This window comes from Diorhabda sublineata, chromosome 2 (genome assembly GCF_026230105.1).
Source record: "Diorhabda sublineata isolate icDioSubl1.1 chromosome 2, icDioSubl1.1, whole genome shotgun sequence".
Classification (NCBI taxonomy): domain Eukaryota; kingdom Metazoa; phylum Arthropoda; class Insecta; order Coleoptera; family Chrysomelidae; genus Diorhabda; species Diorhabda sublineata.
This window is the reverse complement of record NC_079475.1, coordinates 40,500,117-40,513,846: the sequence shown is the minus strand read 5'-3', so window position 1 is coordinate 40,513,846 and position 13,730 is coordinate 40,500,117. Positions and strand designations below refer to the sequence as shown.

Genomic DNA, 13,730 nt, shown 5'->3' with positions numbered 1-13,730 from the left:
TCATATATTTTATTTATTTACAAATTGAAACAACTATTATTATTTAAAAAAAATGTTATTCAGTTTAATAAACACTCAAATAATATAATCGAAATCACTTTTTGTCATCTGTTAATAAAATCGATTATTTTAAAATGTTGGCCACATGTTGACTATGAAAATCATGATTCCATTACGTCATTATCACTTGTATTAATTGCATAACTATCCATTTCTGTATTATATTTGTTCACTTCTGAACTATTATTTTTGCTCTTTTCTGTATTATTAACAGAGCTCACATCTAAATCACCATTTTTATTTAATCGTACATGACTTTTCTTCTTATTATACCTCTCCCTAGCTGACATCTTGCTTTCAATGTACTGTTGAAAATTTATATATCCTTTTGGCTTTTTCGCAAGATAAACCTCTGGGACATCTATTCCCAATTTCTCTGGCAACATATAGCAGTAAAGCCAGGTTGCTAGAGGACTATAACTGAAAGTATAGAATCCGCATGAGTGATAACACACTATTCCATCGTATAATATTTCTTTTTCCTCTAATTTCAGTACTTGGAAAATTTTTTCTTGTAGTAAAGATCTTTCCAGAGGAATAGCTTCGATCAAATGGAAAGTGTATTTTTTACTGACGGATTTATATAGTTCAGGCATTTCATAAAATTTCGTTTTCAACCAATAAAATCTAAAATTAGCTTCACTGTCCAAAGTATACATAGCCGACCAATATAAACAGTCTAGTACAAAGAAAGTTTTATTACGCTTATTAAATATGCAATCTAAAACTGTAACTCCTGTTGCATTAATTCCACCGCCTCCAGGAAAATGAGTCTTTAATTTAAATAAATATCTACTTTTGATAGTGAAAAAAAGTGTTCGGCGCTTGTATGCTAGTAGCAATACGCGAAAACCTTCTGGAGCAAATTTACAAAGCCAGTTCTCTTCCAAATCATCTGGAATATCTATAAACCATTCTGTCAACATCAATTTGAATTTAGTAGATTCAGGTCGACGATATTGTACTTCAGACTGCACATATTCCATTTCTTCATATTCATCTGGTTCTTCTTGTTCAGATTTCTCCAAATGTTGTACAGACTCGTCCGTATGTTTGAAATCTTCAATATCACATTCATCCACTTGTTTGAGATCTTCAACATCGGATTCCTCTAATTCTTCGAGATATTTACCATATAATTCTCTGTTTTTATCTGCTTCAATGTGCCTTTTATATTTTTGTTCATTAAGAATTTGTTGCCTTCTTTCATGTTGTGATAATTGATGTTTTTCTTTATATTTATATAAATGGGCATGTGAGGTTATTGCCGCTTCAGGTGCCTTATCCATTGGCATTAAATTAACTTTTATACGTAACTAAACTTTCTTTTCTCTAACTATTATTATACACATAACAAATATTTAGTGGAAATTGCAAATGATCTTTCAAAATTCATCGATTTCCCATCAAAGTCGTTTTTGAGGTTTGAATTTTTGGTAGTGGATAATACTCATATGACAAGTATATGTTAAAAATAGAAGACTTGTACAAATTATATTTTTTAAAATATAGGTTGCCTACTGTTAGTAAATATCTAGTTCTCTACTTATATTTAGTCAGTACTGTTGTAATATTTATTATCACCAATGTATTTTAACATTTTTCAAATGCACTATCAAACTATTTACTCAGAAAAGTTGTACAGTAGCCACATCCTTTTTGACAGATATATTTACTATATTTGGGTTGGTACTTACGAAAAATATAATTGTATTTAGTTGGTACAGTGATTTTATCCACATTTCATAAGTAAGGTTAGATCACATTGTTTGGTAAATGTGTTTATCTTTTGGTTTTTAAATGGATGCATACGATATTTTTAAAAAACTTTCAAGAGGTGCTAAATTTTCTAGAGTACCAGTTAAAGTAAGTTATTCTAATTTATAATGAAATAGGATATTTGTAGAGAACAAATTTTATTTTAGGTGGAAACTAAAACGAATCAAGAAAGTATTAAAGTAGAACCACAAATTAAAAAGGAAGAAACAGAAAACAGCTCTCCAATTACACTACTGAGTGGTTTAAGTACAGAGAAAAAAAGGAAAAAACGTAAAGTTTTACCAGATGAACATAAACAGAAGACTTTGGAACAAGAAAAGGTAGAAAGAACCATTTAAAATCCAAAAGAGTGTTTGTTAATTTTATTTTTAGGTAAACCATTATAGGAACATTAATAATATTACTGTTGTTGGTCGTCATGTTCCGGAACCTTATAAATCATTTGAAGAATTTGAAGTTGGTACTGATATCATAAAAAATTTGAATAAATGTGGATTTGAAGAACCAACACCAATTCAAAAACAAGCAGTACCACTTATGTTGAAAGTATGTATTATAACTAATTTTAAATTTACATCTAATATTTTTATGAGTGAATTTACAATATTTATGGCTCTAAACTTGTCTATTGGTTAGGAAAGACAAATTTTAGCTTGTGCTCCAACAGGATCTGGTAAAACAGCAGCATTTTTAGTTCCTATAATACATTCATTAAAAGGACCTGAACGGCAAGGCTTTAGAGCATTAATATTATGTCCAACAAGAGAATTAGCGCAGCAAACTCAAAGGGAATGCCACAGACTTGCAGAAGGGAGAGGATTTCGAGTACATGTTATCAGTAAAATTAAAAAAGCGTTGATTCAATACAATCCCAATGGATCACAAAAATTTGGTATGTTTTTAATAAATTCACATGGAATGCAAATATTTTAGTTATCTTATTGCAGATATTTTGGTAACTACACCTAATCGGCTTTGCTATTTACTGAAACAAGATCCTCCTGCAATTTCTTTAAAAAAGTGAGTATATTTATTACTAGGTTTATATTTTACCAATTATTAAGGATTTAATATTGAAAAAATTAGAAGACAAGTGCCTCATCAAGTGAAGATTTATTACAAAATGAATATATCAATCTAGCTAGGAATGACCATAAATATGATGAGAGTCTTGTACAGTCCTCAATTGACATCTGAAGATGCTACACTTATCAAAAAATGCAGCATGTAGAATCTGTTGTCTCTATCCACGTTCTCTTCTTGTGCGGGACACTATGGAACTCCAGAGCACTACACCTGGTAGCATGTGGAACAGGAGGTGGCAGCTAGAACTATCCCTTACTCTAAACTTACTGAGAGGAGTGGGATTAAAAGATCAGCTGTAAAAACTGAGGACACAATAGATCCTGTGGGTCGTGGTGTATTTGGTGCCCTAAAACCTATAATAAATTGTATTTAGTGGGAATTAACTCATTTTATTATCCAAATCTGCTTTCATTTTTAATTCAACTACATTTTTCAAAATGGTTTCTAGTATTGAATGGTTGGTTATTGATGAAGCTGATAAACTATTTGAAACAGGAGTTAGGAGTTTCAGAGAACAATTAGATGAAATTTTGAAAGCGTGTGATAATCAAAACAGAAAAATTGCCATGTTCAGTGCTACTTATACACCCGCCGTTGCCAAATGGTGTGTTCATAACATGAAAGGATTGGTTAGAGTTACAATAGGTCACAGGTAAGGATCTCTTGATTAATGTTTTGCTTTTAGATCATTTTAATTGATTAAAATGTAATATGAATGAGAATTTTTCATTTAAATCAAATAATTTGAGTATTAATGATGATTTAGGATCAATAAAGTATCTAATATAAGAGTTGTAAACCTTTTTTACAAGAAATATAGTATATTCAGGTCTGTTTAGAAAATTAAACAGTATTTCAGAAAAATAAACAAGTATTTTATTTATTTATTTCTTCTCGCACAACTTACTAACTTACAATCTTTTTTAAAAACTTTATACGCCTCACTACAATTATAACTGAAATGAAAATAAATGACCAGCTCATTTTTTATTAAATCAGTGCCGCCACTTGGCATTAGTTGCTGAAAAAACTCTGTAAATAAATGCTGAGGTGGCAGGATCAATTTTAGTTACGTTTTTAAATTCTTCTGAATTGTTTACCGATTAATAGTACCACTTTTGGCTAGTTTCAAAGAAGTCTTTGTCGTCTTATATTTTTTTAATCACTTTGAAATTTGTTAATTCTGAATATAAATCACCCACATCAATATTGAATTTATACAAATTTAGATTATCTATAATTTTCTCACAATGATCAAATGTGACCAAGACTTCAATGACAAACAGCTAATTAAAGAAAACCAGTTAGTCGGATTAAAATTAAACCATTTCTCTAAATACAAATTACTCTTATAAATAACAAGTTATTAATAGTTCTAATAAAAACTTCCTGTTTATATTTTTGTTGCATCTTCTATATTTCAGCTTTCTTTCTTAGCGTTGTAGAAGAAAGTAGTTCGTTATCACTTTCCATCTTTCATACACTAAATTTAACACTGTTATACTCATCCCATCCCTAATTATTTTAATTTTATTAAAGTTGTAAAAGAAGAATAAGTTCCAAGCGAAAAAAGGTTATGTTTTGAGAGCGCACTCGCATGTCTGTCAATAAGTGACTGTCTTGAATATTTGACATTGACAGATTCGTTCGGAATCTCAGTGTGATTTGTTTGTTGCTGCGCTGCACTGAACGCCCTCCGACTAAATAAAAACAAATTTGTGTGTGCGTCAAAGTATGACACATAATAATGTGTTTACATTTTGAGTTCTAAAAACAGTATTTTGTATACTGTAAACTTTTTGTTCAACAATAAAAAGTATGATTTAGTAAAAAACTGTTATAGTTGGCAACTCTAGTTGTAGGTATTTATTTTTGTACAAAAAGGTATACGATAGACTACTTATGCAAAAGTTAATTTTATGGTGAAGAATATATGTAAAAAAAGCCTTAAAATATTTTAGAATGAAATTTGCAGTATATAATTCAAATTTAAAGGTGAGGGGTATCAAAAAAATTTTAATTAAATAGAGAAACGTTATTTTGTTCTCAATAATTTTAAAAACATTGTTTAGGTAATACGAATAATTACAATTACACTGCCTAACATATATTTCAACAACCGATACATTGTTTTCAAAGATTGAGGGTTCCCAAAAAACTATAAATTTCTACAACGATAAAAACACCCTATTTATACAGGATGTCATTATTTTCAATTATATCAAATACAGTAGGGTTCTAAATATATAACCTCAAAAAACAGATAACAACTGAAAGTTAAAGGACTAATATCCTTTTCATCTGTTGAACAAACCTATTTAGTAACTGATAGAAACAATACTTCCTGACCTAATTGATTTCTGTAGTTACAAGGGTTCCTAAAGAATGTTTAGATGTACAATGTAAGCTCTGAACTATCTTCTGATCTCACTCCTAATTGTATGATATTTAACAACGCATTTCTTTCAGAAATGCAGCAACAGATTTAGTAGATCAAGAACTTCTATTTGTGGGTAACGAACAAGGAAAATTGTTGGCTTTTAGAGATTTAGTTAAGAAAGGAATATGCCCTCCGGTTTTAGTATTCGTACAAAGTAAAGAAAGGGCGCAACAATTATTCAATGAACTTATTTATGATGGAATAAATGTTGACGCCATACATTCAGATAGGACTCAGTTACAGGTAATATTGAAATAGTCATTAAAGGAAACAGTATAGACTATTAACAGTGTAGAAGAAGAAATATATATTAGATTACCATAACTATTTATAAAATTTTGTCCTTATATTCTCTTTCTCTATTATGTCAGTATTTTTTTTATTTTTATTATCATCCCCTTCTTCATTTTATACCATATATCATTGATATTCTGTTTCATCATCTTTATTATCTTCCAATTGGTTCCGGAACATACTGGATTGGAGAAACATTATACTTGGGAGCTAATGAAATAGAAGATATTTGCTGTATAGAATCATCCCAAGTAGATTTAATAGATTAGCTCTAAATATAGAGGATCCCCAATCCCGTAGCAAAAAAAGGTGGTACAATAGACAATGACACTCCGAATTTTCTCTCTTTACGTCCTTAGTTTCTTCAATTTGTGTTATATGGTATTTCTAGCCTTCATGTATGTTCCTCACCAATCTATTATTGATTCTTATTTCGTTACTAGTCTGAAGAATTTGTCTATTAATTGTTTTCATTAATTTTCTTTCATTTCCATTGGATTTTCCTTTCTTTGTGTCTAATTTTCTGCTGCGTATATCAGTTGGTCTTTCTATTACGATATATCTTCATTTTTACATCTATATGTCCCCGTATTGTTTTATTTATTATTTAATTTTTCCATCCACACATTTTTTCAGTATACTTTTCATATTTATTCATTTTATATTGATATTTCATTCTCTTCTACTTCTCTGTTTTTTGTTCCTTATTTTTGTAGAAAATTATTTTTATTTTAGAGAGACAATACTGTTCGTAGTTTTCGAGAAGGTAGAATATGGGTATTAATATGTACAGAACTAATGGCACGTGGTGTGGATTTCAAAGGTGTTAATTTGGTTGTTAATTACGATTTTCCACCTTCCTCAATTTCTTATGTCCATAGAATAGGAAGAGCAGGACGTGCCGGGAGAAAAGGAAAAGCTATCACATTTTTTACTACAGAAGATACAGTTAACTTGAGAAGGTAGAAATTTTTATTCAAATACACTAAACATTCTTTTAATTATTAATTTGATGTATTTTTGTTTATTACAGTATAGCACATGTACTAAAAGAATCCGGATGCGATGTTCCATCTTATATGTTAACAATGAAGAAATTACCGAAATCGAAAAGGAAACAACTCGAAGTTAGTGCTCCAGAAAGAGATGAAATTATAACTAAACCCTTGTATGATAGAATTAAGGGAGGAAAGAGGTTAGTACTACATTTTTTTATAAATATAACAATTATTTAATTTAATTTTAAATAAGATTTTTTTCTTTGCATTAAGCAATTCAAGATTGTTTTGGAAGTTGTTTTTGCTCTATATCTCATAGCTTTACCTCTATAGAGTCCTCGTAAAGATGGATACTCGTTTGGAGGTTGTTTGCACCTCTTTTCAACCTTCGGGGTACCTAAACCTTTTTGCTTGAGTACTTTTCTTTAGAAATGTAGTTTTTGGTCACCCTTCTTTCATATAGATAACATTGTCAGCTATTTATCATCATTTTCACTTTTTTATGTTTAGGCAGAAGTTGAGGGAAATGTATAAGAGAATAAATGAAAAGAAGTCTAAATTGATGAAAGACAAAAAGAAGCCGAAGACGAAGCGAAAAACTTCAAGCAAACCTGAAGATGATTAATAAAATTACTTAAACATTATGTTACTTACATATATAACTTATGTAATAAATTTTTTTTCTTAAAATAAGTTTTTTATTGGAACCTTTTATTTCCTAAATGACGAACTATACCCTCCGCAAAGTATTTTGGACATAGTAGTGAGTCCTCTGGAATTGAATTTTTTTCAAATTAAAATGATTTAGCTGAGTTTTAAAGAAACACTGGTTAAAATAAATGATTATATTATTAAATTATTCATAATAGAAAAAAGAGAAGCGAATTAAATTTCTTCCTTCCTGAATGCCTTACTATCGAATTTTCTCATTCTCCACAAAGGACAATAAAAAGAATCAAATTCATTACCCAGCTCACCTCATTTGATAAATATCACACCAAACATAAGCTAATGAAAAGATTCTTTAGTAATATACTCGATGAATACAAAAATTTTGTATGTACTTACACAGATTCATCAAAATTTCAAGACGGTATTGGTATCATTATCATTACACCAACCTCCAAATACATGCTAAGAGCTCCTCCAAGCCCATCCACTTTTACTGCTGAATTTTATGAACCTAAACACCTGATACTCACAGATTCCTTTAGTTAACTTCACCACAAATTCCTTGGCAATCAAAATCGAGCAGCAACTGCAATATATACAAGACAACAACAAAAAAATTGGCTTTTGTGGATTCTCTCACATACTGAAATAAAAGGGGACCAAGAGGCAGACCTGATCGTTAAGAAAGCTGTAAATAGTGACAGTGCATGAACTTTTTAACAAGGGTCGATATTAAATCAACCCTAAAACGTAAAGTGATCAATGAATGGGAGAACAAATGGTCAACGTCCATACAATCTCCGTGAAACCGTCAGTGCTAACGAAAGATCGCGGAGACTTAAATGTTGCAACTGCACATTGACTATTAAACACATAATTGCAGAGTGTTAATCTTTCAATGTAGAAAGATCACGAACAATATCTCTATACAATATCACTAACCTCAAAAATTAACTCAGTCGGTTCTCCATCATAAACTTAATTTAACAAATATCGGTTGATAAAATAATATCACTTAACTTGTACAGTTAAAAAAATTGAATCACTTATAACCAGTATACGGTTGATACGAATTTTGTAATAAAAAAAAGAAGATTGCTCCCTAAAGATTCGTAAGCCACTAGAATGAGTTAATGGCACAGAACATACCCTATGTTCTGTGGTTAATGGTCTATAATATATTGGTAACAATGAATAGTATGACAGAAAATTGACAACTTAAAATAAAAAAATTCCCCAACTGTAATTGTAAGATATGAACCTCAAGATCACAAAATTGAAATATTCTAGATGATTTTAGATGCTAAAGATTTAATTTCATGTTTAAGAAACCCAGCATAGATACTAACAGATATTACGTCTAAAAAAGCATCTGGAAAATGTTTCAGATAATCCCTGATGAACACACTGTTTAACTAGCACTACTCCAACACTCACAATTACACTGTAATGTAATTCAAAGTAATCAGACATCTAACATTATAATTTAGAGGCAAAACCAGCTAGGAGAGTAGAAAGTAGCTTAAATATTCTTATCCAGACCCGAGGATACTTTGGACGTATTCAAAACACATTCGGAATTAGCAATCGGCGATCCAACAACTCGAAATTTTAAATCTCGAATATTGAAATTATGGTTATTTTGATGTCTCATTTTCGTTTTTTTTGCCAAAGATATTCATTTCAATCAAATCAAATCGATCTATATACAAATAAAATAAAGATTTAGTTTGTCCCCCACCACAATATGGCCGACGTTTCAAATCACGTATATAAAATAGGTAGCTTGTGCTTTAGTTGTTAAAATAGTTTACAGTTAATCAAATATTTTTGTTCAATAATTTCAATTATATCTAATAAACAATCTATTATCAACGGAATAATTCGAAATTTCCAAGTATGTCAAATGAATGAGTGACATTTCTTCTTGTCAAATAATGATTTATGCATATAGAATGACTCATGACGTGTTAATGAAGAAAAGGATACACCCATAGACAAAATAATAATTTGTGTTCCAATATTATAATGAGATTAAAGTTCAATATCTTCTATGTAGACATGTCAGGTTGTTCATTCTATTGTATACAGATTACGATATGCATGATGCGCAAGCTATCGTAAAGGTATTTGCTAATTATACTCGATGTCGTAGGTTATTACTCTTTGGATAGCCCTCGTAATAATAAAACATTATTAGAAATGTGTACTGGTTAAGAAATAGTGAAAAAAACATTTGAGTAAATGGGATAAGAAATATAAATATTATCACCAATAAAACTTTTTATGTCTTTTTAACAATTGTTTATACAAATGCAGATTTTCATTTAAACGTATTATAAATACAAATTATTCTGTAGTATCGGCTTATACATAATACATCTATTTATAATATGTTTATATAATTGTTGTAAAATCCATTAGAACATTTCTATAAACAGCTTTCTCCAAGGGAATTAGATTGTCTTTTTTTATTTTGGAACCTATCCAGTGGATAAGGTCTAACAAATTGATTATATTTCTCTTCAATTGATCTGTAATAAAAAAAAAACATCCCAATATGCTTTCTAATTTTAATTAACAGTTTGCTAGTTGCCAGTTAGGTGTGTGCGGGAGAGTTTAAAAAAATTGTTACCACAATTTACATAATTAGAAAAGTTAATTTGCAACAGGTAATTAATTAGTATTTGTACAAATTAACAAAATATAGAAATAAAACACTTTTTCTTGAAATAGTTTGTCTCAAAATTGAAGCGACGAAATAATCGAAATATAACATCAATATTTTTTTCTGAACATCAAGTTTGATAGTTTATGCAGTATTTTGTAATTTCAAGTCGATCTTACATTGTTTACTATAACTATAAGTATAACTGATTTAATAAAAGAACTAATAAAACTACTGGACATATGTTTTATTCAAATGTATTTTGACAATTTATTAGGTACTCGTAAGTGAACTTGACTTTCCGGTTGACGTTGACGTTTGCTGTCAAAATAAAAAAACATTGAAATGCATAAGACCATTCGTGGTTGCCGTTTTACGTCGCCGTTGGTGACTTTCAACATGAACGAATTCTATCTTTTCTCGTCGGCCGTTCGTAACGGCTTTGGTAACAATAGAAAAGAGCCAGTCACATCCGATTTCGTTTGTCACGTGATTTTGCCTAATGCTCCCAATAAATCCCATAATATCGTCCACAAATACCCAAATACACAAACAAAAACAAAAAGCAGTACACACGTCAAAAAGAATAACAAATTTTTTAGGTTAAGTGCAGCAACGGCAAATTTATGAATAGGGTAAATATACGTAAAAAACAGCAAACATCATCCTCGACCGGCCCTAAATATACAGTGTGTTAGATTTTATTCCACTAAAAGTAAATAAAGAACAGATTGAAATACTTCAAATATCGTTAACTCATTGAAATCATAGTTATATCATAGTTAATCATAATAAAACTCTTTAAAGATTGTTTTCACTTTTATTTTATTTCGTAGAGGTTAATCACCTTTAGAAGCCCTGAAACGAGTTTTGAGAAATTGCCTTCCGAGTGTAATCACAAAGATTTTGTTTTGCTTGTTGTCTTATACATTAAGGAACACATATAAATTAATTTTGTTATGAAAGTTTCTTTATATAAAACTCTTTTATAAATGTGTATTATTATTTTAGATCATTATAATGAAGGTAAGCTTTTGAAAATATATAATTAAATACATACAGATAACACCAAAAAATTGAAAATATAAGTCACATATTCAGTTATTACAATGTGATTTTCTTCATGTCACACTATATAAAAACAGAATGTTATACAAATCCAACTTGGTCCTTAGAATATAATATAAAAAAGAATAATATATTCTAAACAAAAACTATAATCAGTTAACAAATAAATGAGATCCTATACATGTAAAAACTGTATAAAACCTTTTTTTACCACATTTATAAGAAGTAAAGAAAGGATTTGACACGCCAAAATAAATCTGTTAATGTTAGAGAACGTATGTCACTATATTAGCTAATCTACTGAATTTATCGAATCAACAAATTCAAATTAGAGGATTCAACATAAAATAATACTAATAACTAATCGATTGATGACTTACATAAATTTTTATGATATATAACCTGCTTCAAAAGTACTTAATATCCCATACCCCATCAAACAATGAGATAGATTCTCATGGTCGCAATCTGCGTTTAAACTTATAAATAATACTGTCCGAGAGTTGCTATTCAAGTTTTGAGAAAAACAAATAAAAACAATTGGACATGGCTTTATTGTTTATTCTCAATTAGGATCAATACACTGCACCTCACGACATCGATTAATTTTTGAGCGATTGTCGAATTATACGGTATCCAACGCGATCTTTTAGACAGCGAAATGTTCTAACGAGTGCCCTGTATGACAACACGTTATGTGTCAATGTCACATCAGTGTTGCCATATCTTAAAACATAAGTAACAACCTTCGTATATACGACTGCAATCGGTAAAGAGCTCCGGATGTATAGTTGTACATTAAATAGTTATTTATATAACATCCATGTTATGTTTATATTAGTTTACAGATATTTATGTTAAGAATTATCGTTTATTTGAATATATATATAGAATAATTTATTTTGAATCTCTTTTTTGAGATTTCATGAACTCAATATCGAATATATAAAGAAGAGTCTAATTTATTTATTGGTTGTTGTGGTGACATCAGGATCGCATTTATTAATTAACGTTAATTATTTGCGTGTGTAGAACAATTTGATAATTTTATATTCACCACCTTCTCCATTTAACTAATTATGTCAACTTTGTTATGAAAATAGGGCGTAATATCAGTTATGTAACAAATTTTCTAGGTGTTAATCATTAGATAAACATAATATTCAGTATTTAACAATTTTTATTTATTAATAGAGTTTTTTACAAAAAAATTAGTAAAGATAAAGTAAGTATAATGCATTAATATCTTGTATTTATTGACGTTTCATGTGTCAAAATGTTTATAAAAGTTATAGCTGTCTAAAAAGTTTTGAACTTTAACCTAAAGATGATAAAACTTGTTAAGATTCACAGACTATTCCAATTTTGAGGTTAGGAAGGGGAGGTTCATGTAGTTGGTCACTCACATCCCAAGATTTGACATTAATAGATTTATTTCCATTCCCAACAAAACTGGAATATCTCAAACACACGCAAAATTTAAGAACATGAAATCTTTTTAAAAATTTCAAGTATCGATTAAAAAGTTTTCTTATGAGGTTTAAACCTTTCAGAAAATATTTTTATATGTTGTATTCAGATTAATTTTCGGTCAAATATCAGTATCAAAATTTGACCAGAATGGCGTTCCTGTCGGACGAGATATCATATGATAGTCCAGTTCAGTCTTCCGTCCGTCTTTGAATATGCAGTGTTGAAAAATTTTAAATGACTAGACTAACAAAACTTAACAAACTACCTTGCTCAATTAACGAATATTTCTATTGTTTTTTTTTCTAGATAAGCTTTCTTTGTAATCAGAATTAACCAAATATTCTTATTATACGGGACATCGCCCACGTACTTAAACATAAATAAGTACAAATCACTTTATCTACAAGGAAATCTATCACATCCTGTTAATCGCCAGTTCACGTATCGACCTGAGATTGAAACTACAATAATTGTTTTAGAAAAATACGTCGCAATGTTCGCTAAAACGATGTTGACTATTTTTTTATTCATAACGTGCTATTTAACAGTCTCTGGAGAACTTATATTGCACCACGATACAGAAGATAATCCGAAGGTTTGTTCGATAAGAACACCGTGTATCAAAAAGTGTTGTCCTGAAAATTATATTTTGAAAAAGCAAAATTGCACGTACGCGCCAACTTCTAAGCTCGAGTTTCAAGTATACGATGTACAAGAACAAGTCAACGATACTGTGGAATTTAACGTTATACATAATCGAGACTGTACTCCCGAGCAGAATTTGAGGTTAGAAGCCGAGTTTGAGGAAGACACGTATTATATTCAAAAAAATGGAACTATCTTGAAGCCATTCGATGAAAGTTTTCCTCGAATTTCTTATAGCCATTACTGTTTGGATAACATCGAGAGAAAAGGTAAAACGGAGTTTGCAGTTATAGTTTGTTACGATGCGGATAATTTAGAAGATACCGTTTCTCGTCAAACGAATTCTTTAGGTAAGTAACTAATGTTTATTCTAACATTTTTGGTAAAGAATATTGTTGTAATGAGTATTTTCGTTGAAAATTTTCTCATTTGCCATATCCAGAGGTCGGTATGAGTCAGGACACGCTCATAAGTCTTGTAAAGCTGTCGAAAAATATTGAAACGAAGCATGGATAGTTGTGTGGGTCTTTATAACACTTGTTCGTCG

General features: G+C 29.8%; 3 protein-coding genes across 3 annotated transcripts in view; 2 read left to right on the top strand and 1 right to left on the bottom strand.

Annotated features, from left to right (window-relative positions):
- Window positions 1–36: 36 nt before the first annotated feature.
- Window positions 37–1,718, bottom strand: LOC130440497 (snurportin-1). Its single transcript, XM_056773684.1, has one exon. The coding sequence runs from the start codon at window positions 1,353–1,355 to the stop codon at window positions 162–164; it is 1,194 nt and encodes a 397-aa protein (XP_056629662.1). The 5' UTR covers window positions 1,356–1,718; the 3' UTR covers window positions 37–161.
- A 50-nt stretch (window positions 1,719–1,768) lies between these two features.
- LOC130440495 (DEAD box protein 52 homolog) lies at window positions 1,769–7,353 on the top strand. Its single transcript, XM_056773682.1, has 10 exons — window positions 1,769–1,926; window positions 1,986–2,159; window positions 2,212–2,385; window positions 2,476–2,731; window positions 2,787–2,859; window positions 3,374–3,577; window positions 5,395–5,608; window positions 6,395–6,621; window positions 6,693–6,854; window positions 7,168–7,353. The coding sequence occupies exons 1-10, from the start codon at window positions 1,861–1,863 to the stop codon at window positions 7,280–7,282; spliced, it is 1,665 nt and encodes a 554-aa protein (XP_056629660.1). The 5' UTR covers window positions 1,769–1,860; the 3' UTR covers window positions 7,283–7,353.
- Window positions 7,354–12,179: 4,826 nt separating this feature from the next.
- The window catches only part of LOC130440492 (G-protein coupled receptor Mth2-like), a 62,887-nt gene continuing 61,336 nt past the window's right edge, over window positions 12,180–13,730 (top strand). The window contains exons 1-2 of the mRNA XM_056773677.1: window positions 12,180–12,290; window positions 12,845–13,533. Of these exons, the coding sequence (XP_056629655.1) occupies window positions 13,032–13,533 (502 nt within the window). The 5' untranslated portion in view covers window positions 12,180–12,290; window positions 12,845–13,031. The remainder of the gene's footprint in view (window positions 12,291–12,844; window positions 13,534–13,730) is intronic.

Excerpts from the sequence above, each read along its gene's own strand:
- LOC130440497 (XM_056773684.1), bottom strand. The coding sequence starts at position 1,355 with ATGCCAATGGATAAGGCACCTGAAGCGGCAATAACCTCACATGCCCAT.
- LOC130440495 (XM_056773682.1), top strand. The coding sequence starts at position 1,861 with ATGGATGCATACGATATTTTTAAAAAACTTTCAAGAGGTGCTAAATTT. Across the intron at positions 2,160-2,211 it reads AGACTTTGGAACAAGAAAAG|GTAAACCATTATAGGAACAT; the intron begins GTAGAAAGAACC and ends TTTTATTTTTAG. Across the intron at positions 2,732-2,786 it reads CAATGGATCACAAAAATTTG|ATATTTTGGTAACTACACCT; the intron begins GTATGTTTTTAA and ends ATCTTATTGCAG.